Source organism: Psammomys obesus, unplaced genomic scaffold (assembly GCF_907164565.1).
Source record: "Psammomys obesus unplaced genomic scaffold, mPsaObe1.curated_primary_1811, whole genome shotgun sequence".
Classification (NCBI taxonomy): Eukaryota; Metazoa; Chordata; class Mammalia; order Rodentia; family Muridae; genus Psammomys; species Psammomys obesus.
Window position 1 is genome coordinate 1812623 of NW_026585643.1, and position 21246 is coordinate 1833868.

Below are 21246 nucleotides of genomic sequence, written 5' to 3' on the forward strand. Positions count from 1 at the left end.
TCTCAGAGCTAGTGTCCAAGCAGAAAACAAGCTGCCTTTATTACAGTATGATGTCACAGCTCTGCTTGTAACAGATCCAGCCCCAGAGACACCCCTGTTAAGACAGCAAGCATGGTTGATTTCCAGTGGACAGAGTCTTTGGTAAGGGCAGCTGTACCTGGACTGACTGGTACTCTTTGGGCCCTCTGGCCCAGCTGTGGCCTATAGTCTAAGTGAGGCCCATCATGGACTGAAGTTCCTGAGCTTTATCAGCAGGCAGCGAGCCCAGGGCTGCATGGAAGCTGTCGGTGTGCTGTTTGGCCAGGAACGTCAGGAGCAGCAGCAGTGCCGCCTTGGTGTCTGGGTAGAGTGGAGAGAGGGAGATGAAGGACTGAGTACCTACACCCATATTGCCCCAAGCTCTTTGAGCCCTGCTGCCTCCATTTCCCCTTGCCCTTAGCTATGACTGTCACCCTCACCTGGCGGGATCCTGTTGTCTGCCAGAATCAGGCTGCAGATGCGCAGGAGCTCCGGAGCCACATCAACAACCTACAGAAAAGGACAGAACAGCAGTATCGGCAATAACAGCCTTGGGGCCCAGGGCTTACAGTCGGTGGATGAAACCAGGGAGAGAAGCAGCAGCCTATGAGGTTGTTTGAGCTGAGACCCAACACTACTGTGAACTCAAGAAGGAATAAGGAAACATGGTGACAAGCTCTTTTTAGAGGTTAAGATGCATGATCAAAGATTACAGTCATAGCTTCAAGACTAAGTGAAAGCCAGCATCCAAATCCTCCCCAACACACACAGCTAAAACTAGGTAAAGTAGTGCATGCCTGTAATGCCCACACTTGGGAGGTAGAGGATGGCGGCAGGAGGCCATCCTTAGCTATGTAACAAGCTGGGGCCAGTCAGGGGTGCAGAAGACCCTGTCTCAAGAGAAGATGAAAACACAAGAGTAAAGAGTGTCAGCTGGGTGTGGCACACGCCTGTGATCCCAGCACTCAGGGAGGCAGAGGGAGGCGGATCTCTGGGAGTTTGAGGCCAGCCTACAGAATGAGTTCCAGGCCAGCCAGGGCTTACATAGCTTACATAGCGTCTAAGAGCACCTGAAATTCACCATGCATCAGTTACAAGGCATCTCCTCTGCCTGTCCGTTAGACTGGAGCCTACAACCGCCTCGTGAGAGCTCCAGTAGCAGGGTTACCTGCTCAGGGCTGTTCTGGTGCAGGAAGCTGAAGAGACGACCTATCGTGATCCACTCCTCCATGTCTTCCTTCAGTGGCAGGGCATGTAGCAGGGTAGCCAGCACCTGGATACACAGATGTCTCAGGCACATGTCCTGTCTGCTCCACCATCCTTGGCCTCCACCCTGGCCCAATGCCCCTTCCTTTACCTGGGGCTCAGCCTTTCTTGCTGGACTGGCCATCAGCAGACGGGCAAGCGCCCCACAGATATTATCACGGACTCGATCATGTCGCTCCCTTGCCAGCAGGGGCAAAAGGAGGCCCAGGAGCTTAGGGAAGTGACTGGTCCACAGTTAAGGAATACACACACACGTGCGCAGACTTCACCCTGCAGCAGCACCTCACCCGATCCCTGGGCTCACTCCCCACCCCACCTTTCCCTCCTGGAAGCATAGGATACTCCTGAGCAGGGCAGCCCCCATGCTCTGCCAGTAAGCCCAGCCCAAAGATAGCATTGCTCCGCACCTCAGGGTCTGCTTCCCGGGAAGTATTTAACAGCACAGGGAATAGCCGAGACACAAACTGGGCTGAGGCAGAACCCAGACCCTGTATGGACTCTGCCAGTGTTCCTACTGCAAAGGACTTCTCTGCCACTGTACAGCTCTGTTTCTATAGGGGAGGTGGAAGGAATACAAATTGGCATGGAGATAGGGTGGGGAGGGTGCAGGCACAGGTGGACTACAATGTCAGGCTACAGGGCAGAGCACTCACCGTCTTACACAGTAACAACGGCAAGAAATTGGCAAAGAACGGAGCAAAGGCATGTCCTCCAGCTGCAGCTGCCAGGGCAGGGATGGCCTCTCCAGCATGCTCGAGTAACATGGCATCATACTCTGCCTGTGGAGCCAGGGGAGGGGCTAGAGTACTGGACAGCTCTATGACTTCATCTCCAGCCCTGCTACGTCACTGGTGCAGGTTCTGAGGCTGCCCTTGCTTCAAGGACTGACTGGTGTCCGCAACGGCTTTCTTACAGCCTAGGCCCTCCACTCACGCCCAGTCCTGTCCCAGTGCATGCCATTCTCCTCTGAACTCTTGACTGACTTACTGGGATGAGGGTGGCGCCATGTTGGCAATTACCAAATTCTTCTAGCAGCCCTGGCTCCTGCAGGCTAAGCTGAGTGCACTGTCCACTGCTGGCCCTGTGGGACTACCCAGACTGTCTTGCCCCCTTTCATCTGCAGCTCTCACCTGTTCGTCGTCGTCATCATCATCATCATCCTCCTCAGAGTTCTGACAGGCTGTCTGTGGAAGATGTAGTCTGGCTGAGTGTGGGCCTTCCTGCCTTCTCCTTCCGCAGTGGAAGTGGAAGGAGAGTGGGCAGAGCCAGGTTAACTCCTCTGACAATCCACTCTTCTGGGCCTGACACCTCTTCCCATGGCACTCCCTTCCCACTCACCTTCTTCTGCAGCACAGTCTTGAGCATGGCGCAGAGCTCGCTGAGGCGCCCAGGTGGCTGCAGCGCAAGAGCCCCACAGGTGCACAGCACCTTCGTCAGGGCCTCCAGCACTGCCATCACCACTGGCCGTTCCCTTTCTGTTTTCACAGCCTGTATGTAAGACGGTAGCAATCGAGCCAAGGAACGCTGCAGAGCTGGAGACACAATTGGCGGGAGCCTTGGTCAGGCCCTGCCACTCCCCAGGGCTCCCAGCCTGCTAGCATCTCCTTCTCACCAGCATTGTTGGGTTCTGAAGGGCTTCTCTGACAGGCCTGATGCAGCGCACAGCAGAACTGTCCCAGAGCTTCATGAGCTGCTTTCCGCACATTCAGATGAGGACACTGGAACCAAGAGGGCAGGCAAATGCCTGGCATGTGCAAGGTGAAGGCAATCCTGACTGGAGCTTAAGGACCCCACTCACTAACTTACCTCCAGCAGTTTGAACACTTCATCAAAGACAGAATCCATGTATGGAAGGAAGGCCACACTACGGAGAGATACACAGCAGTGGGGAAAGAGATCCTGGGTGTGGTTCCCAGCACCATGGAAGGGCTGGTGCTCACCTGGTGTTCAAAGAGATCTCCCCCAGGGCAGTGCAAGTATCTTCTTTCTCATCAAAGAAGGCATTCTCCACACTGTACCTAGGAACGGTGGGAGGCAGGAAAGATGGGTGCCAGCAGGTACAGAGCCAGCACTGGGGCTGGGTCCTGAATCAAGTCTACATAGTTTTGTTTTGTTTTCCGAGACAGGGTTTCTCTGTGTAGCTCTGGCTGGCCTGGAACTCGCTATGTAAATTAGGCTGGCCTCAAATTCAGAGATCCATAACTGCCTCTGGCCTCCCTAGCACTGGGACTAAAGGAGTGAGCAATCCCCTCTGGCTCAGAATCGACATTCTTAAGGTTAGGACCACTCTTCCTACCCCGAGATCTCAGAGTCCTCTTCCTCCTCCTCTTCCTCTTCCATATCCTCATCCATGAGATCCTCCTCCTCTTCTGCTTCGCTGTCATCGTCAAATAGAAGGAAGGAGTTGATGCCATCATACTGGGGCTAGATGAAGAAAGCAGATTGGGAACTTTGGCTCAGGTGGGTCCAGGACATAAATCACATCACAGGGCTAGCCTGGCCTAACTGGCCCAGTACACCCAACCCTCTGCTTACCACAATGCCCTCGGTGGAACGCAGTGACAACAGCATGAGCGTGGTAATTTGAGACAGGTAGGGTCCCAGGTTCTCTCCCATTAACCCTGATAAGGCTGCAAACAGGCTGTACCTGATAAAGGCAGAGAGAATCTGTATGATGCTGCCTGCTATAAACAGACAAAATGGGAGAGTCCAGAAAACTTGGCTGTGTCCCAAACCAAAGGTATCTGGATGGGGACTGTCAATCTGCTGGGTGGGTGGGAGAGGCAGGCGCAGCATGAAGGGCCACTCACGTGCAGCGCCGCAAGTCAGGGTCATCTATATGGCTGCATAACCCCAGCCCTAGCTGACAGCATTCCTCAGCCAGGGGCTTCATGGCTTCTCCCAGAGCTCGGGCCAGCACTCCCAGGGTCTCTGTGGGAGCAAGAGCTCAGCCAGCACTGAGAGCAGAGGAAGACACAAGAGCAGCAAGCAGAAGGCATCCAGAATTCTACCCTACTCTTGGGTACAACAGGGAGAACACCTTCTCATCAAAGGGAGACACCCAACTGCTCTGGGAGAGATGAGGTAAACGCTGGCCTTTTTGGGACGGAGCCCTGTGTAGAAGTCTCACTCACCCAGGCTCTGGATCTGCACAAGCTGATGGTCTTCGTGGCCCGTCAACAGAAATTCCCGGATATGCTCCATGATGGTGGGGAAGTAGGGCAGCAAGGAGTCTTGGGCAGCTGTGGCTGCAGGACAGAACAGAATCGGGTGGCAGGGAGTGGACAGTGCCTAACATAGACTCTGGGTGGAGTTACACCTTTGCCTCCTTGGTCCTTTTGCTCACCAATGGCCCCGATGGCGCTCACGGCTAGCTCCTTGGTCCGGGGTTTGCTGGGGTTCCTCAGAGGTTGCAGCATACAATCCATAAGCTCCGGAATGTAGGGCTGCACTTTGGGCCCTGTGGGAAACTTTCTTTACCAATCAACCCAGGCCTCTGACCTTTTAACCCACCTCCTTTAGCTTGACAGTGTGGCTGACCCTTTCACACCTCTTTCCCACCAGGTAGCAATTCAGGAAGATGCATGCTGTGCCTCCTTTAGCCAGGATTTTGCTCCCCTCCTCCCCTGTGCTGTCCACTGCCATCACTACCTAGGTTCTCCACAAAGTTCTCCAGGGCATAGCAGGCCTTGGCCAGGTGGTGTGTGTGCCCCATAGGCACTGACTTCAGGTAGGCAAGGAGCAATGGCATTACCTCCTCTGAATAGCTGCTGATATGGGGCTGGGGAAGAAGCAAGCAGAAGCCTGGTCAGGCTCACTGAATACATCCTTGAGTGCCAATGGCAGCAACAATGTCTGAAGAGATGAAAGTTTAAGGGACAAGGGTCCCCAGCCTTGGGGTGGGGTGGGGGTTCTCTCATGGGGTAGCCGTCTGCATTTAGCTTTGCTGACCTGTAAGTTCTCTGAAAACTGCCCCAGGGCAAACAAAGCAGCATTTCGAACAACCTGTGAGGGGTCATCCAGGCCCTTGCACACGATCTGCAGCAGTGGGGATAGCAGTCTGAATGGGGCAGGACAGAAGAACAAAGTCTGAGGGGCAGAACCTAAGAACCCTAGTCTCAGCCCAGTGGTAGTGGTGGTGCATGCTTTTAATCCTAGCACTTGGGAGGCAGGGCCAGGTGCTTCTCTGCATTCAAGGTCAGCCTGGTCTATAGGGGGAGTTCTGAGACAGCCAAGGCTACACAGAGAAACCTTGTCTGGGGGGACTAGGGGAAATACACAAAAAGAACCCTAGTCTCAATCATTCTCTTTATTCCTCCTGAAAATGACCAAGTCTCTCTGGCACTGGATGATGGGAAATGTAATGGTAGTCATTTCTCTCATTTCTCTTCCAAACCAGGACACTTTTGGAAGGCAATTAATATGGCTAATTAATAGTTTTAACAATTAAGCCGGACAGTGGTGGCACACACCTTTAGTCCCAGCACTTTGGAGGCAGAGGCACGTGGGCCTGAGTTTGAGGACAGCCTAGGCTACAGAGTGAGTTCCAGGACAGCCAGGGCTACACAGAGAAACCCTGTCTCAAAACAAACAAACAAACCAACAAAAAACAACTAAGCTGGGCCAGGTATGGTGAGGCACTGGGGAGGCAGCTACAGGCAGATCTGAGCTCCAAGTCCAGCCAAGGCTACATAGTAAGACCCTGAAGCCAGGGTATTAGGCTGCCAGCAGATGTACAGGCACCCTCGGGGTGGTTCACCTCACCCCGGGGCAGGAACTGAGTCCAGTACCTTTGCCTGATGTGGTCACCAGCACCATCAGATAGGACAGCCAACACCAGGAATGCTGCTTTGCGCTGGTATGGGGCCTCACTCTGAAAGGCTTCTTCCAGCATGGGCATCTAAGGGAGGACATGGCACATTTCTGAAGGCCCAGCGAGAGCTTGCCTGCTGCTTTCACAATAGGCCCCAACTATCACAACTATCTGTACCCAAATATCCTTGGCTTTAGGGAACTATAGCTACCCAGAGTTAATAAGACCAAGAGAATCACACTTACCACATGGGGACAGAGCTTCTCCGGAGGAAGGTGTAGTGACAGCATGTCCACAACCTGAGAAAATTCAGGGAGACTGCAACTCCATCTCTAACCTCCTACAGTCTCTTAACATCTGTCCCATAACCCACCTGTAGTGACTGCTTCTGTTTGTGGAGACAGGATGGTTCAGACTGGCCTGAAGCTTACAATTCTGCCCCCGGCCCCAAAGTGCGGGGAGCTGAGATTTTAGGTATCTACCATCTCAACTAACTGTGACGGCTTTTTTGTTTGTTTGGTTTGGTTTCTCGAGAGAGGGTTTCTCTGTGTAGCCCTGGCTGTCTTGGAACTTGCTCTGTAGACCAGGATGGCTTCAAACTCAGAGACCTGCTTGCCTCTGCCTCCCAAGTACTGGGATTAAAGGCGAGCTCTCTCTCTCTCTCTCAGCGTGATGGTTGATTTTAATAATCAACTTCACTGGACTGGGAAACGCTTAGGAGATTGTGATGGCATTTTCAGAGCAAATTAAATCAGGAAGGCTCTGAACTAAAGAGTTAATCACTTGATAGACTAGTAATTAATGCCATCACCACCAGCAGCAAAAGGCAGAAAGTAGGGCCTAGTTGGGATATCATTTCCTCATGGGAGCGATCTTGCCCTGGCTCCTTTCTGCATTTCCCTTCTCTGCTTCCTGTCTATAATGTAAACTGTTCTGCTCTGCTTCTTTTGACGTGACTTGAACCACTTTGTCTGGTTGTTCCTTTCCCACTGCAGTAAATGTCAATCTTTGAAGCCATGAAAACACTTCCTCCTCTTAAGGCATTTCTCTTAGGTATTTGGTCACTGTGATGATAAGACAAATGTATCACCTGCACAGCAAAGTGCTTGGGAGTTTCCCCCATCAGCCCAATCTCCAAGTCATCATCATCGGAATCTTGGTCTTCAGGGTCCAGCTGGCCTATAGGTGGCTCAGCAGCCATAATAGGGAAAAGGTCATGCAGCAGGGGAGGCAGGAGGCGGTTCTTCAGCAAGGCCTAAGAGAGGAGGACTGTGAGCATCTCCTCAGAACAGGCTCATGAGAAAAATTCCATCCTGCCAACTGCAAGGCGCCCTGCCAGAGAATCCCGGTCTCCTAGGTGGGGACAGCATGCCAGGCCAGGGTTTGGGAAGGGCCAAGACTATTAATATGACCGAGGCTGGAGACACCTGGATGGGACGACATCCCCTAGAGGGTACTTACCTTACTTTTGACTTTGACCAAGAAAGTCAGGCAGCAGAGAATACGAACACGAAGTGTATCGCCAAGGGCCACATTCTTAGCCACCTATACAGACACTAACAAAAATCAGGAACAAGCAAGAAAACTTGGAGCAAATCAAGTAGCAGGGGCAGCACCCAGCCCAGGCTGACCTCCAGGCAGAATGTGAGGACCTCAGAGAGGTGGGGAGTGATGATAGGCAACTCTGACTCCAGCAGTTCATCCAGGGCCTCCAGGGCCTCACAAGCCTTTACCTGACAGATACAAAAGCCACAGGATACTCTTCCTCTCCAGGACCAGGTTGATGTTCCTCCATTTTCTTTCCAAGACATCCCTCCCACCTGTCCTCACCTCATCTACGGGGATCAGAGTCCTCACCGCCATAATGACTTTGGGCACCAACATCCGTGCAAGAGGCTGGAGGACAGAGGATGAGCTTAATCACCTAGAGCACATGCAGCCTAATCCCAGACCCCGGAAACTGGCAGTTTCCTGACAGCAGCCAGGCACAGTCACCTACAGTACCTCCTGAACTGTTAGCAAGAATGGAAGGCGGAATAGAACTCTACAGCAGCTTGGGCACAGAGAAAAGAGCCACAGGGCTGGCAGTGACGGGGGTTAGGGTGTGAGGTCTCACCACGTCATCAGTCCTGAGGTAGGGGGCCAAGGCAGTCAGAGTGCGCAGGGAGTAGAAGAGCACCCCGGGAAAGCCTCCTTCACCAAGAGTCTCGAGCAGAAGCTGAAGAAGCTCCCGCTGGTGGGGGTGGAATGCCTCAGGCTGGGAAGATACTACCACACTCAGCAGCAGAAGTCCCACCTGTCGGGGTGAGGGGAGTGGGGGGTAGGGGGAGAGGAGAGAGGCCTCACAGTCTGCCCCGGCCCTCGGCCCCGCCTTCCTGGCAGGATGCAAGCCCAGTACCTCTTTCTCCGGGCTGTGGGTACTGTGAGTACTGTGCTGGAGAAGGCGCATGAACTGAGGCCAGGCTTCCAGGCCTTCCTTTCGAAAAATGGTGGCTGAGAGCTGGGCCAAGCTGACACTCACATAATGCCTGCGGAGAGGAGGTTCCCCCATCCATAATCACCCTTAGCTACCCTCCCCTGCAAACAGCGGCCCAGGCTCAACGCGCTGCCAAAAGAGAAGCGCTCAGGTGTGAGCACAGTCTTTCCTAAGACAGACCCCGAAAAACAACAGCGGGGGGGGGAGGGGGGGTGAAGGAGGGTGGTACTGTAGGGCGGGCTGGCTCTCGGCTCCACTGGACGTGTTGAGGTTTGGTCATGTTTTCTGATTTGAGTTTGGCAGATCATTTTCTCCCATTCTCAGAAGCTTTAGTTTGCCCAGGCTCCACCTTCTAGAACTGAAGAAGTCTCTGCGCCCTAAGTCCTAGCCTGGGGCTGAAAAAGGCAAAGGCCCAGGGAGGACCTCAGTCCAAAATCAGTCAGCACGCCCAAGAGAGGGAGCTACGCACTTACTCTGTCTCTTTCTGCAGGGCTGTCAGGACCAGGGACTTGAGGCTGGAAGACAGGTGGCAAATGCGTGGTACCCGGGCCTGTCAAAAAGGCGACTAGGCCTGGCCCCTCCCATCCCAGACCTAGCCCACCTCTCCCGTTGCTCAGGTGGCAAGCGTCGCCAGCGGGTGCTCAGCCTTCTGCGGGTCAGAACCGCTGCAAACTGGCGGATCTAGGGTGAGAAGAGGTAGCCAGCCAAGTGAGAAACGTAGGCAGAGGGAAGATGGGGAAGATGAACAGACTAAGACCGCAGGGGACGGAGCTGGGGCGGGACCAGGGGCACACTATTTCGGCAAGGAGAAGCAGATAACTAACCTGAGGGTCGGTCGCTGAGGCCAACAGGTCGCAGAGCGCAGGCAAGGCAGAAGGGTCCCGAAGGGCGAGCTGGAGCCGCTCCGTAGCCTGGTGAAAGGCTGGGGGTCAAAACCGGGCCTTTCCCACAGCCTCCCCCTTCCCCTGACCCGGTCCGGCACGGCCATACTCGGCGGATGCGCTCGGTGTCCGGCAGCAGTAGCTCCTTTAGGATCTGTTCCAGTTCCGCAGGCTCCATGGCAGCAGCCGAGGAGCCGCCGCCGCTACAGGGCCGGGTGGGGAGGGGGAGGAACGGCACGTGGAGACTCGGACACCAACTTCCGGCGGAAAGGGCGTTACTCTGTCTCTCCAGTCGCCTGGGTGATTCAGCTTGCTTCCCTTGAAAAACTCCTGCTGGAAGCTGGTGTCAGTCTCGGCTTCCGTCTAGCTAAACCACAGAAACAGAGCCCCCGCGCCGTGGGTTCCCTGCGCCGACAGTTCCCAAGAGTCCAGAATTTGTGCGGCAGCAGCGGACTCGGTTTTCAAATGAACTGTGCATTGACAGCAAGCCTCGGGGTTCTATAAGCAGACCAAAATGTCCAACTACAGGGTCCTTTTTCTTAATAAATTTTATTTTAATAATTGTAAAAAGAAAAAAATTAGGACCAAAACGTAAGGCAACTTAAAAAGTTCAAATATATATATTCCTTATATAACAGAGATTTGAATTTCCAGGTCCTCTCTAAAGAAGGGAGGTCCAAGGGGCAGAGGGGGAAAGAAGGCGACAATGCCATCACACAATTCAGTCAGAAGAGAAGCTATCAAGTAAAATCAATGGGGCATGATGAAAGTATGAGGAGAGCAATAGTTCTGTCACTCAGAACTCAGTCCATCTTGAGGTTAACATAGATATAACGGATGAACTTTAAGGAAGAAAAAAAGGAGATGGTGCCCAGCATCAGGAAGAAGACATAACCAGTCAGTAAAGAGTAGCCAAAGAACTCCACTGTCTGTACGGCCCCGGACATGTTGGACCGCCGGGCGTAGTAGAAAACGGAGTACAGGAAGATGAAGAGGCCAGTGGAGCCGACACTTAGCACAGATCGCCACCACCAGCGGTAGTCTTCCCCAGACAACTGGAAGTAGGTGAGTGCGATGGAGATGCAAGCCCCCACACTCAGCAGGATGGCGAAGACGAAGAAGAGGATGCCGTATAGAGTGTACTGCTCTCGACCCCACACTGTGGCAAAGATGTAGTACAGCTCCACAGAGATGGCACTGTGAACGGAAGAGACAACACGGCATTAAAGCGCTGTGCGCAGCCACACCATGCTGCGCCAAATTCACCCACACCTTCCTGTATTGCGTGGAAATCAGGGTCAGTGGGAGTCTTTTGCCTATGACTAGTTGCTCTCATTTTGTGACCATCTTCCCTGACCAGCTGATTGTAGACCAGATGGCATACATCCACAATACTACTATGTTTGTTTGTGGGCAGCGTGTGTGGGGGGGTGCAGGGGGGGAGTGTTTGAGGCCAGAGGATTGCTAAATTCAAAGCCAATCTGTGCTACAGAGCAAGTTTAGCCTGGCCAGCCTGGAAAACTTAATGAGACTTCCCAAAATGAAAGATAAAAAAGGACTGGGATGTAGCTCAGTAGAGTGCTTGCCAAGGAATGCATGAGCCCCTCAGTACTGCAGTACCACAGAAAGGGGGTAAGAAAGAAAGCAGAGAAAAAAGCAGATGCTGTATTCTGTCTATCGTCTTCGGTACTATTTAAAAAGTACATAATAAACTGGATGAGTAGACAAGCAGGCCTTAAGCTCTACATGCCTGTAAACATTAAACAGAAAGCAGGTTCTATAGGTATTGATAATCTTCAGGCCCAAGGGATTACTCTTTCAGTTTGCTGAGTAAGAGAGCTTCACAGTGAAATACTCATATCTGAACTAGCTGAAGCTCAATCTTGATCAGATATAGGAAGAACCATTTGATGATCTTTTGCTGAACTGCGGTTTATTACCAGGTCGAGAAGGTGGGGAAACAAAAAGCTGAATCAAAAACTGACACTGGCAAGGTGTGGTAACACACATCTGTAATTCAAGCACCCAAAGCAGGAGAATTCTAAGGTTTTTTGTTTGTTTGTTTTCCCTTTTGGTTTTTCTCTGTGTAGCCTTGGCTGTCCTGGAACTCACTCTGTAGACCAGGCTGGCCTCAAACTCACAGAGATCTGCTTGCCTCTGCCTCCTGAGTGCTGGGATCAAAGGTGTGTACCACTACCGCCCAGTGAATTTTAAGCCAGCCTTATGAGACTGTCTCAAAAGAAATGAATAAATAAAGCAAAGCAAACAAAATCCTCTAGTGTCCAAAACCAAACCAAACCAAACCAAATCAAACCAAACCCCCCTGAGAGTGATGGCCATGGTAGGAAGTGAGGATACCTGAAAGGCAAGAAGCCACCAACAGTCATGTGGATAACAGTAGACTTGTACCAGGGTTGGGGCGGGATCTCCCGTGCGATATTCTTGGTGCGGCAAGGTGCGTCAAAGGCACTAGCGTTGTTCTTCCCAAAGATGCCTCCAATGACAGTAAGAGGAAAGCCTACCAGTAGCCACACTGTCAGAAGCAGCAGGATGGTAGTGGCTGGCAGAGCCTGTGTCGAACCATTGGCCCAGTGCACTGAGTTCACCACGCTCCACGTCAGGAAGAAAGGCACTGCAGGAAGGAGGGTCAGCAGTAGGAGCAACATCCCTGTGACACCCCACTCTGACTGGACCTAAAGGGGAGAGGGATGAAGTAGCCTGACACTTACAGGGCCCACCTATGCTCCCAGATAGGGCCCACCTATAATCCCAGAGTTAACTGAATTCACTGTGACCCTTTTATAACTTATTGTTTCCTGTTCTTTGTTTTTTGAACACCATCTTCTCTCACCCACTGCCATAAAAAATTAAGACAGTCGCTTCATTGTGGTCTGAGAGTGATACAAATCCACCTGCCTACAAAAACCTGTCTTGCCACAGCATTGATAAATTTTAACATGAAACAGTCATTTGGGTTAATGACCTATACTCAGAAAGCAATTGCTTCAAATATAAATGTGATAGGATATAAATTAAATACATCAAGTTGGAAATAACAAGGTTCAGAATATAGACTACAAGTGTCATTGAAAAGGCAATCTGGTTTGAAGGGTTAGAATCAACCTACCTCCAAAATAAAAGGAGTACCAAAAAATAAATTCGCTGGGCCCGGGGGGGCCTGCAGAGACTGATGAATCAACCAAGGACCATGCATGGGGAGGACCTAGACCCCCTTCTCAGACGTAGCACATGGGCAGCTCAGTCTCCATGTGGTTCCCTAGTAAGGGGAGCAGGGGTAGTCACTGGCATGAACTCAGTTGCCTGCTCTTTGATCACCTCCCCCTGGTGATGTGGCCTTACTAGGCCACAGAGAAAGAGGATCCAGACAGTCCTAATGAGACTTGATAAGCTAGGGTCAAACAGTCGGGGAGGAGGACCTCCCCTATCAGTGGACTAGGGAAGGGATGTAAGAAGGTGGGACTGGGAAGAGATGAGGGAGGGGGCTACAGCTGGGATACAAAGTGAATAAACTGTAATAATAAAGAAAAATAAATTCAAAGCCAGGCGCAGTGGCACATACCTGTAATCCCAGCACTTGGGGAGGCAGAGACAGGCAGATCTCTGTGAGTTTGAGGCCAGCCTGGTCAACAGAGTGAGTTCCAGGACAGCCGGGGCTGTTACACAGAGAAACCCTGTCTCAGAAAATATAGACAGACAGACAGATAGATAGATAGATAGATAGATAGATAGATAGATAGATAGATAAATTAATTCAAGAATGCTTTTTAAGGGGGTTAAGTCAATGGATCAGTCAGTAAAGCCCTTTACCCCCAGAAAGCATGAGGGCCCAAATTAGTTCCCCAGCATCCACATTAAAGACAGACAAAAACAAGTCTGATGTAGTGGCCAGAGCTCATGATCCCAGTATAAGGAAGGCAAGACAAGAGGATCCCAGGGGCTTGCCGGCCATCCAGTCTAGTCATTCAGTGAGCTTCAACTTCAGTGAGAGACTCTGCCTCAAAAAGTAAGGGGAGCTACTGAGGAAGGCACCTGATCTTGATCTCTGCCTCCTACACGAGCACACAGCACCCACACAAGTGCACACACAGATGCACACAGACGAAGTTATTAAAGCGTAATGTCTGAGGGTCTGATGGCTGGTAAAGTGCTTGGCTTAGTAAGGGCCTACGTTCAATCCCCAGATCCCACACGTAAAAAAGCTAGGTAAAGTGGCTCATGTTTTTATGTTTATTTTTTGAGACAGGGTCTATGTAGTCCTGATTGTCCTAGAACTCCTAGATGCAGACCAGGGTGGCCTGGAACTCACAGAGATACGCTTGCCTCTGGAGTGCTAGGATAAAGGTGTGTGCCACCACATCTGGCTCTTATACTTGTCATCTCGGCATTGGGGCAGAGGATGTTGCTGGAGTTTCTTAGCCAACCAATCTAGTCTTGCCTACTGGGCAATTTCTAGGTTAATGCGAGATCTTTTCTCAAAAGAGGTAGACAGTGCCTGAGGAGGAGTTACATCTGAGGTTGCCCTCTGGTTTCTGCACACACAAGTGCACATGTGCGCAAGCACTTGAGCACACACACAAATGGTTGAAGCTAGGCAAAGTGATGTACACTAGAACCCTAGAACCCGGAAGGCTAAGGCAACCGGACTGTAACCGAGTTAATGGTTCACATGGGCTCCACAGTGAGATCCTGTTATAGTTTAGTTTCCTTATCTTGTGATGAGGACTATATTACCTATGTCACATGGCTACTGTGAAGATTAAATAAGAAAGGACATACTGAATGATAATCACAGTGTCTAGCCATTTTTAACTATTCAGAAAGAAATACATTTTTTATGGGTTATGGTTGCAGTACTCAAAGAGGCTAAAGCTAGAGGACCATGAATTCAAATTCAAACACAGCCTGGGCTACATAGGACAAGACCCTGTCTTTAATTTTTTTTTTTTTTTAAGATAAAGAAATAGATTCTTTTTGATGGATTTTCTTATGACCCTCCCCACCCAGGGGCTGGAGAGAAAGCTTAGTGGTTAAAAGCACTTGCTCTTCTTAGAGGAACCTGGGTTCAGTTCCCAACACCCACGTGACTCACAACTGATGCAGAAATATACCCATAATATTACATTTAAAAGTTTGTTTATTGGGGGCTGGAGAGATGGCTCAGCGGTGAAGAGCACAGGCTGCTTTTCCAGAGGTCCTGAGTTCAATTCCCAGCACCACAACCATCTATATTGTGATCTGCTGTCCTCTCTGGCATGCAGGTGTACATGCAGACAGAGCACTCATAAAATAAATAAATATTAAAAAAAAAGTTTGTTTATTTTCAGAGCAAAAGACCAGATAACAATGAAGATAAAGTAGCCCAGGTGATTCAGCCTCACAGACTACCTTAATTACTGTTTCCTCAAGAATCTTCAAACAGTTGAGATTCAAAAGAGATAGCCCAAATGAGACTAGACAAAAAACCCACCAAGACAGGACAGAAAACACACAGACCAGAGAAAACTCAGAGATTGGACAGAAAGCAGAGACTGGACAGGAAAAGACACAGCTAGCTTTTCTAGCACTTGGCTAATATCCTAATTTTTTAAAGGTACCCAAAGGGATTTTTTACCCCCAGAGAGCAAGAAATAATTTTAAGAACATGATACAGTGTTCTGGTCATTTTGTGGATTATGAATTGGACATGATAAGGGGGAAAACAAGGTAAAGGTTGGAATCAGGGATCTCTCTCTCCCCTCTGTCCTTTTTCTCTTATTTATCTCTCCTCTAAAGGAGGGAAAAAGGAAATGATAAAAGAAAAAAAGGGGGGAATAAAGGATTATAGTATAAAAGGAAGATTACTGAATCTCCTAGTGTCAAATATTATGTACTGGTATGGATTATTTTATATTGATAGAAATTTAAGGTTCTTTTGATCAACTTTTACTTAATGTATTGTACATATACAACTTACTTGAAAATATGATGTAAAGTTCTAGTTTTATGAAAGCTAACTATTACAAACTTTTCAGGATGACTGGAGATGCAAATTAGTAGTTAGTCACCTATAAATAATCTTACTTGTAGTCTTGTTAGATACTAGTTTAATTACAGAAATAAGCTTTAATTGGTCTCTTGTATATGTTTTCAAGGTTAAGATGATACTAATAGCTAGAAGCAATGCTGCTCTACAGATATAGTAGATGGTCTCAAACACTTTAGAGATCTACAGAACATGGCATTTAAAGATACTTTAATAAAAGATGTGACAGGGAGACACATCTGTTCCTGGCAGCACCTCTAATCTATTTCAAAGAAAATGATGGGCATCAAGGAAAAAAAAACTGTGGCAAGATAGACACTGGGGGGAAAACTGTCCTTCACCTGCTGATAGAAGGCTGTCTGAGCAAGCTGTGAACAAGCAGGACACTGGAAAATTGACTGTCCTACTTTGCAGAGACTAAGTGATCAGTCCTTCAAAATTCCTGTCACAGAAAAGCCTGTCAGATATTCTGGGCCAGTAAGCTGAAGATTGGATGCCCCAATAGCACCGAAAAACCTCTGGTGACTGTCCAGGCAGTCAACTGTCTCTGTCATTTCTATCGTTCTGGAAGCTGTTTGCTCTGTGCTTCCTACATACTTAGGTAATATTATTTCCTTCTAAAGTCTCTGATGGGGTTGAAGACTAGACAATCATAGTCTCACTACAGTTAAGTTTAGTTGTTTAGGAATGAAGACAATGTTTTAGGTCTAAAAGAATGTTTTAAGGTCTAGATAAATATTTTCAGCTTGGTAAGAAAGTGATTTAGGTACAGAACTTTGGACTCACCAGAACAGGATAGATAATGGAACACTTTTTCCAAGGATGTCAAATATGAATGGATGGGACATTGTAAATGTAATTCTTACTTGATAATTCTCATAATTATTCTTATTGTATATAGTTTATTAATGTTAGAGGAAGAGCCATTTTTTTTAAACAATAAGGAGGATATGTTTTGGTTTATTTGAATGTTATGTAAATATGCTTTTGTTTTAATCCCAAGTGTGGGATTTTAGTTGGGTTATAGTTTGTCCACACCTGTTAATTGTCACTTGTGGGGCATGATCTTTGCCAGCTGGTGACAGCCTTCCATGTGCCACATGGAGAGGAGCGTGGTCTAAGACTCAAGAGTATAAATATGAGAGAAAACAAAAAAGAGAAGGGGTGGCATTCTGAGAGCCTGTTCGGTGTTGGCATGGGGCATGGAGCAGTTTGGAGAGACCAGAGACCAAAGACGGTGTGGTGGATTGGAGCAGACAGATGGAGAGAAACACTTTGGAGAGCAGCGGTGTGGAGGAGGCTGCTGGCTGTGTCTGCAGTTGACGGAGATTGGCATAAAGCCCTAAAAGAACCCCTTGACCTAAATAGCTGGGGGAAGTAAAGGAGTCTGGGGCCCTCTACCCACTAACCTTTTCTCTCCCCTACTTAAGGTTGGAGGGTTGGTGGAAGGGAGGTGGAGGCCTAAACACCCCAAATAAAATAGAATAATACTAATAAAAAGAAAGACAGCATCAGGTGGCTTTCCGCTGCCCACAAGCATCTGTAACTCCAGTTCCAGGGTATCAGACATCTGTTTTTGGCCTCCATAGGCACTGTATGCATGTGTTACACATACATACCTACACGTAAAACACTCATAAACACAAGTATTAAAAAATTCTCCCATATTCCCTGTACTGTGACCCTATTCCAGAACCCATGATGTGTTGTTGGTTCCTAAATCTAGGCAGACCCACAATAAAAGGGGACGTTCTCACCAGAGAAGAGACTGGTGGTGAGAATGATGTTCCACACCCAACGCTCGCCTCCAATCTGCCGGTAGAAGTGGCTCGACACGTAGCCAGACACACAGCAGGTCAGAGCATACAACAAGATGGCTGCTGAGTTAATGGCTCCATGGCGGTGCACGTTGAACATCCCCAGCAACGCCATGACAATTATGCCTACAAGGGAGCAGTGGAAAGCTCGTTAGGTCTTGGCTACATCTCAGCATTGGAGAGATCATCCCCTTTAACCCAGCATCTCAGAAGGTAACATCTTCCTAGTTCTACTGACAGGAAAACCCACTCACATCCTCGCCAGAGCTACTTATCCCCTTTTCTCTCACCTTGACTAGAAGAGAGAGTCTACTGAACTTTTCTAATACCCTCACTGCTACCCTTTGAGAGCAATTCGTATCCCCTCACCAGTGCCAAGTGCCAGGAACTGGGCGCCCACACCAAGCACAGCACAGAGCAGACCACGGTGTGGAGGGAAGCGGAAGACATCTGTATGGATAATCTTCCAGCCATTATCACCCTGGTCAAAGTCATCACTAGAGCCTCCAGAGCTGGTCTCTTCATCCAGGTTGTACCGAGCCAGGTCATTTCGAAGCACACGCATTAGAATAACAGCCACAAAACCCACCAGCAGAAACACAAGCACCATGGAGTTGATGATAGACAACCAATGGATTTCCAGTGTTCGGGGAAAGAAACCACCATCATCACCGCGGCGCCGATCGCTCCGCTGCTCCACAGAAGTCTCAGACCAGCGCACACTGTAAGTGTGAGTGAGGCCCAGGAGTTCATCAGACCGTAACCCATCCAAGCTGTGGGGCTTGACATCTCGGACTGACACATTGGCAGAAATAATCCGATCCCCATGGAACTCGAGGTGGAAGTCCAAGTGTGTCCAGAGGCCTATCTTGTGGCTATGTGGCAGGAAGCCACTCTCTTCCATGTAGCCCACAAAACCACGGATTGGCAAGTCATCTACCACAAATTCAAAGTAATACAATTCCTCAATGGCCTGGCGCAGCTGCTCCACCTATGAGAACAAGGCAGTTACACAAAGCCTCTCTGGGTTAAAAGTATTTCTCAAATTCAGCAGTACTCTTACTTCAGGGCTGGATAATCCTGCATTGTAGGGAGATGCTGATCTGTGCACTGCAGGATTCAGCATCCTTGCTCTCTAAACACTACACACCAATAGTACCATTAAATAGTGACAATCAAAAATATTTCCAAGCCTCCCTGTAATGGTGTACGCCTTTAATGCCAGCACTCAGGAGGCAGAGGCAGGCGGATCTCTGTGAGTTTGAGGACAGTCTGGTCTGCAGAGTAAGTTCCAGGACAGCCAGGGATGTTGTTACACAGAGAAACCCTGTCTCTTGGTCAGGTAGGATGGGTGGGATCTGCTATAGAACATCCCTTTTATTCCAGCACTTTGGAGGTTAATACTGAGTTTGAGGTCAGCCTGGGCTGCACAGTAAGACCTTATTTCAACAGTCAAGCAAAACAAGAATAGACCGCAAGCCAAACAAACAAAATGTCTCTATACATTGCCAAGAAGGGAACAAAACTCCCTGACTGATTCTGGTAGATTAATCCAAAAAAAAAGGAAGTATGACTTTGATAGGATAGTCTTAGAAAATAAGTGGAGCAAAATATAAAAAGACCGGAATTGATTAAGAAGTGGCAGGATTTGCTGAAGAAGAAAAAAAATAACAGGAAAGGCTAGGAAGTGACGGAGCCAAGAAAGAGCCAAAGGTGTGTGCTGAAGGAAAGAGAATTACGACAGGCGTCTTAAGTGGGACCTATTTCTGACAGAGTGAGGAGCCCTGGGCTCTACCATCAGTTGTGCATCTCAGTATCCATGTAATCTTGAACAGTGAGTTTTGAACAGCTAAGCAAGTACACTGGGTTGTGGTTAGCGTCCAAACAGATAATTTCCATAAAAGCACCATAAATGCAAGGCACTGCCAGCCCCTGGCAAGGAGCGCTAAGTGCTAACTACTGTGGAGGGCTGACCTGTGCAGAACTGAGCTGCATGTGGCACAGAATTCTCTTCTCCACATTCTCCCGGAAGCGGATCTCGTACAAAGATTCGGCCATTCGGTCCCCATCCAGTACTTCACCCAAACTAAGACTTTTGTGACGGATCTTCTCAGGGCAGCAGACTGGAAGCTGATAGTAGTGGTAAGTTTCCTGAGGGTTATGGTAGGGTCCCACTTTGTTGACATATAGAATGACAGGGTCGCCGGGCTTGTAGTGTGTCACACCTTCCACCCCTGGCCCATGGCCTGTGCCCAGCAACAATATCAGGATTGGCAAACACTGGCAGCTCCAACTTCGAGGGTGCCCTAGGACTGTCATCCTTAAGGCAGCAGAACCTGTTGGGGGGAATCCCGTGGTTACAGAAACCAGGAATCAAATCCTGACGCCCCGGATCTGGTCTCTCAAGAGCCCACTGGCTCCACTTCCTCCCACTGGCCTCCCGATCCCCATGCCACACAACTTCTTCCCCAAAGACGGGACTCAGCGTGTCCTCGATAGGGGTCCAAACCTGAGGTTCACGCCTCTCCAGGCCTCCCCCACCCGGGGCCTGCGCTGCGCGTGCCAACCCGTTTCTATAGCAACGCCCGGCGGGCTCGCTGCTCCGGCAGAGGCACGGCAGAGGCACTCGCCGCAGCTCCGGGGTCCTCACTGCGAGGAACCGGCTGGCCAAAGAGGCGCCAGCCGCAGCCTCACAGGCCCCCGTAGCTGCCCTTGGGCTTTTGCCCGGGTCTTCCAGAGAGCGGCGCCGGAGCGGCAGGCTTGGCGAGGACCCGACGACCGAGCTCCTCGGGGCTGTCTGCCGCTGCGCCTGATCGCCGCGGCTGCGGCCGCGCCGCCGGCGTCCACGCTCGGCTCTCTCAAAGGCTCCCCGCAGAGCTCAGCGTCGCCAGAGATGCGGCCCGGCTACGGACTGCACGAAGCGCGCTCCCGGAGGCACCGAACCATGCAGGCGGTCTCGCCGGCGAACGGCACCGCGGCCCGGACACGTCAGTCTTACCACTTCCGCCCTCGCCGACGGGGGCCTCAGCTCCGGGAAGGCGGCGAGGCTGCTGTCCTGAGCCGAGGAACTCGGTGCTGCTCGCGGCCGGGCCGCGCTCCCCAGGCTGGAGAGAGGTGGCCGGGAAGTGGGAGCGCGGGCGGCCGAAGGCTGGGCCCGCCCCCGGCTGCCGAGTCCCTGACGCCCAAAGGTGCCCCGAACGCGGACGGGGCGGGGCTGACGGCCGCGCCCCCACGCCAGGGGCCTGAGGCCCCAAACACCTTGGTAAAGGTGTCCTTCCGACCGGTCAGTGTGAGCAGCTGGCATGCGGGAGCTGGGTGGGGTGCACCTACAGTTTGACGTTTCACCCCGCAGGATGGTCGGGTGGACAGCGCTGCTTTGAATCGGAAGTAGGTTGTTTTTTTGATTTGGGTTTTGGTTTTTAAACCTGGAATCCCTACTGACCTCGGGGTCTTTCTGTCACCGCCGTCACAGTTTCAGAGCTCACAGGTACGCACCGCCGTACTCGCTTCCATCGTTTTGTTCCCATGTATGTCTGTGTGGGACGTTTGGGGTTTCTCTCTAACATTCATTGCAGGTTACTTTGAAAACGTACGCTTTTGTCGGGCTCAGCCATTCTGAAGGGCTCTGCCCTCAAGGATTCCCTCTGAGCAATGACTTTCACTTGGCAACGTGGGAGCAAATTGGAGGAAGCTGACCAGAGTTTTTCTATGGGGGAGGGAGCAAGTACTGAGGGAAATCACAAGGAGCCATTCTTTTACCCACTCGTACGACTGCCCTTTTCCTGACCCACCCATCGTCTTGAAGTCGTGAGATTCTAGGAAGTTGTGGTTGAGTCAGACATAACTTCTTTTGTTGTGTCCTTTTTGCCCTCCTCGAGACAGGCCCAGTCTGGCCTTGAACTCCAGTTGAAGCAATATTCCTGCCTCAGCTG

At 50.4% G+C, this 21246-nt stretch overlaps 2 protein-coding genes across 4 annotated transcripts; both read right to left on the reverse strand.

Annotated features, from left to right (window-relative positions):
- Positions 1-14: 14 nt before the first annotated feature.
- Positions 15-9798, reverse strand: Ipo4 (importin 4). Its single transcript, XM_055616222.1, has 30 exons — positions 9564-9798; positions 9398-9484; positions 9175-9254; positions 9047-9088; positions 8496-8625; positions 8214-8393; positions 7928-7993; positions 7729-7830; positions 7559-7642; positions 7188-7352; positions 6343-6396; positions 6075-6184; positions 5236-5344; positions 4936-5065; positions 4631-4744; positions 4419-4532; positions 4095-4215; positions 3820-3931; positions 3581-3708; positions 3225-3302; positions 3091-3148; positions 2897-3002; positions 2623-2816; positions 2415-2468; positions 1938-2063; positions 1627-1835; positions 1376-1508; positions 1187-1291; positions 459-528; positions 15-339 (listed from the first exon to the last, which is right to left on the reverse strand). The coding sequence occupies exons 1-30, from the start codon at positions 9630-9632 to the stop codon at positions 209-211; spliced, it is 3261 nt and encodes a 1086-aa protein (XP_055472197.1). The 5' UTR covers positions 9633-9798; the 3' UTR covers positions 15-208.
- Positions 9799-9984: 186 nt separating this feature from the next.
- Tm9sf1 (transmembrane 9 superfamily member 1) lies at positions 9985-20393 on the reverse strand. 3 transcript variants are annotated; one of them, XM_055616245.1, is made up of 6 exons: positions 20313-20393; positions 19289-19650; positions 17684-18305; positions 17255-17440; positions 11813-12086; positions 9985-10651 (listed from the first exon to the last, which is right to left on the reverse strand). In XM_055616245.1, exons 2-6 carry the CDS (start codon positions 19631-19633, stop codon positions 10258-10260), a joined length of 1821 nt encoding a protein of 606 aa, XP_055472220.1. In that variant the 5' UTR covers positions 19634-19650; positions 20313-20393; the 3' UTR covers positions 9985-10257. The 3 variants fall into 3 exon arrangements, with proteins under 3 accessions (XP_055472220.1, XP_055472213.1, XP_055472205.1); XM_055616238.1 differs by lacking the exon at positions 20313-20393 and adding an exon at positions 19882-20092; XM_055616230.1 differs by lacking the exon at positions 20313-20393 and adding an exon at positions 19824-20091.
- Positions 20394-21246: the final 853 nt, after the last annotated feature.

Excerpts from the sequence above, each read along its gene's own strand:
- Ipo4 (XM_055616222.1), bottom strand. The coding sequence starts at position 9,632 with ATGGAGCCTGCGGAACTGGAACAGATCCTAAAGGAGCTACTGCTGCCG. Across the intron at positions 9,089-9,174 it reads CCACCTGAGCAACGGGAGAG|CCTCAAGTCCCTGGTCCTGA; the intron begins GTGGGCTAGGTC and ends CCTGTCTTCCAG. Across the intron at positions 4,533-4,630 it reads GAGCGCCATCGGGGCCATTG|CCACAGCTGCCCAAGACTCC; the intron begins GTGAGCAAAAGG and ends TCTGTCCTGCAG.
- Tm9sf1 (XM_055616245.1), bottom strand. The coding sequence starts at position 19,633 with ATGACAGTCCTAGGGCACCCTCGAAGTTGGAGCTGCCAGTGTTTGCCA. Across the intron at positions 18,306-19,288 it reads TGCAGCTCAGTTCTGCACAG|GTGGAGCAGCTGCGCCAGGC; the intron begins GTCAGCCCTCCA and ends TTGTTCTCATAG. Across the intron at positions 17,441-17,683 it reads GTTCCTGGCACTTGGCACTG|GCATAATTGTCATGGCGTTG; the intron begins GTGAGGGGATAC and ends GCTCCCTTGTAG.